Below are 5,114 nucleotides of genomic sequence, written 5' to 3'. Positions count from 1 at the left end.
GAATATGCAGATGTATCTTGTACACATATTTAACATTAGCAGTTTTTAGCACATGCTCCTTCCCAGTATGACTTACAAAGGTGTTTTGTTATCTTCAGAGTCTAATGATACCATTAATTTAGGACCCTCTGAGAGAGAATACACATATTACATACAAGTTCTAAAATATGTATATACACATTCGAGCACTTCTTAAAGAGTTTACTCTTCAGTCTGTTAGTGATTTCAGCTATGTACTCTGCTGAACAGACAAGTAGGGGAAGTTCATTCCACCGTGTGTGTGCTATCTTAGAAAAGGTCTTGAGGCATAACCTTACTGCCTCTCGAGAGGCGGTGGTTTAAGATGAGCTGTGCATGATGGGTGCAATGTATGGTGTGGAGTGAGACCAATGCTTTCAGCTAGGAGGGGGCAGGTCCATTTTTTTGGTTTGCAGGGTTTTTAATTCTGATGCGTGCAAGTACAGGAAGCCAGTGGAAGGAACACAGAAGTGGTGTGATGTGTATGAAATTGGAAGGATTGAATATTTTTGCAGCTGCATTTTGGATCAGTTGCAAGGGTCTGGGGCCCATGTGCAGGGAGGCCTGCCAAGAGTAAGTTTCAGTAGGACATTTGTGACATGACGATAGACTGAGTAAGTAGCTGAGGGATTTCTCTGAACAGAAATGTCTGAGACCTTCACGATGTTATGTAAGAGAAACCTACATGTCCAAGTCATGTTAACATCATAGGCAGAGTATGAAATTATTGACGGTTTATTAGTGTTAGCTATCAGCATTATTTATCACTGTTACCGTCTGCAATTCAGACCTAAGGCTAATTCGAAACTTCACCTTGACTGATCAATTAGTAACTATCACACCAAGACAAGACAGCCATATACTGAAAACCGAGTTTACCTTACCAAGTAAAGGATGAATGCAGAAGAGAACACACAAACGCACATCACACCCTTTTTATTGTAAATAAGCACAGGAGCAGGCCTCTTTAATGTATTTGTTTCAATTTAACTTGTTTTAAAAGGATGGCCACCACATTTATATCAGCTGATAACACGGGAGGTGGCTTCACCATTGTGACACGTGTGATCCCAGTACGGCCTGCATCAGCTGGAACAGGGCTATTTGGACCTGTCACTGGACCAGACGTCTACAGTGCAGCACTAGACAGAACCCTAGAACATAGTGGCTCCAGTGGAGAACTTCGAGTGGAGAAGTTCCTTAAAAGACAACCGAAAGCACTTGGAGTAAGAGACTGCTTTGTGTGATTTAGTCAGAGCTTTCTAATTTTCTATGTTTTGGAATCAGAAATCCGTGAATTTTGAATGAATTACCTACCTGTGATTTTGTTTTCCACAGACCATGCAAATAACAGCTGCAGTGGTGACATTTTTGTTAGGCATCGTGCTGACAGTAGATGCTGACACACTCTCTGTTCGCAGTTTATTTGTGTACTGGGGATCTTTAATTGTAAGCCCTGTCCAGTTCTGTTGAATGTCTATTGCATCGACTCTTTCACAATGCTTACAACTATGCAATAAAACTCTGACAAACATTTGCACCTCCTCCCCCCAGTACATCAGCGCTGGCTGTCTGTCAATTGCTGCTACAAACAAACCTCATCCCTGTGTGGTATGTCAATAATAGCCTTGGGTTTTTCATTATGTTCTTCAGTCCTGATCATTGTTATTTCTTAAAAAAAAAAGATTGCTTTCCAAAATATCAAAAGCAGAGGTATTCAGCTCTACTTTCAGAATCCCAAATACAGTCCTGGATTTCTAATCACTGGTAATCACTAATATTTATGTTATAGAATATAGGTTTTAAAATAAAAGCTCCTCAAGGTCCAGAATACAGATTTTCAGTCTCTGTTTACCTAGGAGTCATATAAACCTAACCCTAAACCAGTTACAATAGCTGTTTGATTAAGTACTAATGATCACAAAATCCTTGACTTAAAACTGCAGTTGACTCAATGTAAACAATGGAACCTCTGATTAATGGAGCGTTCCATGGAGTCATTCATAATTTTGATATAGTCATAGGAGCAATGCATATTTAAACCATCACCTTGAACATTTACGGTTCTAAATACACTATTTTGTTTGTAAACAACTTTAGACATCGTGTGCTATGAAAGGCAGCACTATAAATTCTACAAGCACATAAAACAAAACACAAAACAACTATGTTCTGCATTCTCTACTTCTCTTAGATGAAAGGTTTGCTGGCAATGAACGTGGTCAGTGCCATAACCGCAGGAATAGCTGTGGTTCTGCTTTCACTGGACTTGGCCTCTGGGCCTGGAAATTATTGCGCCAGCAAGATGTGCAACGCATTCAAGGTGTGCGTCTGATTGAAGCAAATCTTAACATATAAGCTTTGTAACATGGCAGGGATCCCCTGCATTACTTTATCGGAGAGTCTTGCTGATCAGGGTGAGGCAGGCGTGGCATACACTGAAGGTCCACAGCATTGGAGCATGTAGGGTTTTCCACTCCAATTCAGAAATAATGTGATATTTTGCTCTAGAGTGGAACTTTGCTCTGGGTGAAGTTGTGAAGGCAGGAAAAACGCTGGACACTGCAGTGCTGCAGTCTTCCACAACTAGAGACTTTTTTTGTGTGTGTGACAACTATACTTTTGCTATTAATTTAGCTATTTTCTAATGAATCTAAATAACTACTAATGCTGTTATTGCATTGTTTAAATATATTTTATATGATACTTCTGATGTTTCAGAAACAGACAAATGGAATCAATGGGGTGCTGCTTGTGTTCTCACTGCTTCAGTTCATCACCTCCATCTGCATGTCACTGTTTGGCTGTGATTTCATCTGCTGCACTGACCCACTGGTATCAATATCACTTTACTTTCTTAAATAACTGATATACAAGACATCTAGCAGCTTTTATGGTGGAGTGCAGCTGTTAAGATCTGTAAATAAATCTGTATTGTAAAGGTGCCTGTCAGCAGCCGGCTTCCCACCGATGGAGCAAGCTGCTCACTGCTCAATCCTTTCCCAGCTCACAGCAACCAAGAGGTAAGTGACACCAGCAGACCTTAAGGGCTACTGTACATTATATAGTCCATTGAGGGGAAGACGCCCTTCTGAGTTGTATTTGGTTTGGGCATGCTGCATATGTAGGTTTCAGTCCTTGTTATGTCCAGGTTCATCAGCTTTTGAACTCTTTGAAACAGAATGAGATGTGAAAATGAAAAATCAAGTTGTTTCACATTCTGTCATTTTTATACATTTTATACAAAAAATTATTAATCTTCATGCTGTTACAAGATATGAATGTGCTTCTGTTTACAGGGGGTGTTTGTGATCAGTAACACTAACATGAACAACTCAATACCGGCACATCCTCCAGAATACAGTGAGACTGAGCCTCTCTTCCAACCATTAGTTCAACACACAACATCTGGACCTGCAGCAACTAGAATTGAATGGAATATACCTGGAATCTAATGGCTTGTGAGATGGCATGTCAAATAACACTTAAAATTTATTGAAATCAGTGAAAGAAGATTTGGCAAACCTACTTTTATATGAGCTATTAGGCATCAGAAAATGACAGATCATGTCATCAGTATAATTTTGCTAACTTTGAAAATGGGCAGTGCTATGATGATCATTGATAGACGGCAACTCATTAACATAGGGGAAACGGGCTTGAAACGAATTCAGATTGATTCTCTCTATAGTCTAGCTAATATGCTGTAGACTCTGATATTTAAGCGAATGTCAGCTAATGCAAATGTGTTGTGATATCATGTAGCCATGTTTCCTGTTTGTCTACAAAATGTAATGTCAGTCATATTTATGCACTGATGGTTTACAGAGAATTGAAGCATCCCCTTGTGTAAATCACAATAAAATCTAATTTAAAATCACAATAATAATAATTAACAAATCAATTATTCCAAAATGCTTAATAAATACCCATGGTATGGATGTTAGCTTTAATACATCAGATACATCGGAAAGCATGAAACCAGCAAGTCACTTGTACTCTAGATAGATAGATAGATAGACAAACTGAAAGAATTTTAAATCCTAGTCTAGTTTCTAGTGCCATGTATATGCTGTTATTGAGATAAGTTACTGAGATGTTTTATGGATATGATGGCTGTGTAGTTGGCAATTAAGTGCTTTATTGAAACAGGATGGATAGAAATGTTTGCAATGATAAGATGGATGGGACCTGTATGACCAATAATTCATCAAAAAAGCATATTTTTATGTTGTGGATAATATGTTTTTTGTTTGTTTTTAATAATAGTACACTTACACTGCTTTTATGACACCAAGACAAATGGACTACATATATTTCTAATTTAACAATTTAAGTTTTTTGTGATAACTGTTTCAAAAGCAATATAAATTATGGCTTTGTGTTTGATGTTATGAATTATTTTATTATTTATGCTTTAACTGTGATATGTTTCAATTATGTTATATACAATGATATTAAAAACACTTTTTAAGGGCCAGTACACAGCACATGCAACCATATTCTAGTGAATGTATTTATCTGTAGCGCCAGGTATCAAAGTCTGATTCAAATTTAATGCAAGAGAAGTTGTCTCTTAATTCTACCAACAATTTCCTTTTAACTCTGTACTACAGCTTTCTGCACTTAAGAATGCTAATCTTACAGCATTATACATAGCAATTTGCATGCATATATATATATATATATATATATATATATATATATATATATATATATATATATATAGCATACATATATATATTATACATTATACATAGCAATTTGCATATATATATATATGCAAATTGCTATGTATAATGCTGTAGGATTAGAGCTTATAAAGCACTTTTATGAAGTGTTTATAAAACACTTTCGGAATGTTGTCTAAAGCACACAAGGCTCATCTAAGACTCATAAGGCAGTGTGGTTAAAGAGGTTACAATACATTCCTAACCTTCCTCTATAAGCACCATCCAAGAGCTGCCATCTTGACTGTTTACAAAAATCAGTGCACCACCACCACATGAAATTATTAAGCAGAATGCAATGAAAAATCCGGAGAATAATGAACAGTTGGTCAAACGAAGAGAGCATCATACAAAGTGTTAGGATAC

General features: G+C 37.1%; 1 protein-coding gene across 1 annotated transcript; it reads left to right on the top strand.

Annotated features, from left to right (window-relative positions):
- The first annotated feature begins 1,022 nt into the window (after window positions 1–1,022).
- LOC145653763 (membrane-spanning 4-domains subfamily A member 4A-like) lies at window positions 1,023–3,154 on the top strand. The gene is made up of 5 exons (XM_081707902.1): window positions 1,023–1,244; window positions 1,357–1,467; window positions 1,573–1,629; window positions 2,213–2,341; window positions 2,740–3,154. The coding sequence occupies exons 1-5, from the start codon at window positions 1,023–1,025 to the stop codon at window positions 2,881–2,883; spliced, it is 663 nt and encodes a 220-aa protein (XP_081564028.1). The 3' UTR covers window positions 2,884–3,154.
- Window positions 3,155–5,114: the final 1,960 nt, after the last annotated feature.

This window comes from Electrophorus electricus, chromosome 3 (assembly GCF_041902795.1).
Source record: "Electrophorus electricus isolate QZ-2024a chromosome 3, ASM4190279v1, whole genome shotgun sequence".
NCBI classification, from domain to species: domain Eukaryota; kingdom Metazoa; phylum Chordata; class Actinopteri; order Gymnotiformes; family Gymnotidae; genus Electrophorus; species Electrophorus electricus.
This window is presented reverse-complemented; position numbering and strand designations above follow the sequence as displayed.

Coding starts and splice junctions, on each gene's coding strand:
- LOC145653763 (XM_081707902.1), top strand. CDS start 1,023: ATGGCCACCACATTTATATCAGCTGATAACACGGGAGGTGGCTTCACC. Junction 1,245..1,356: donor GACAACCGAAAGCACTTGGA/GTAAGAGACTGC, acceptor TGTTTTCCACAG/ACCATGCAAATAACAGCTGC. Junction 2,342..2,739: donor AGATGTGCAACGCATTCAAG/GTGTGCGTCTGA, acceptor CTGATGTTTCAG/AAACAGACAAATGGAATCAA.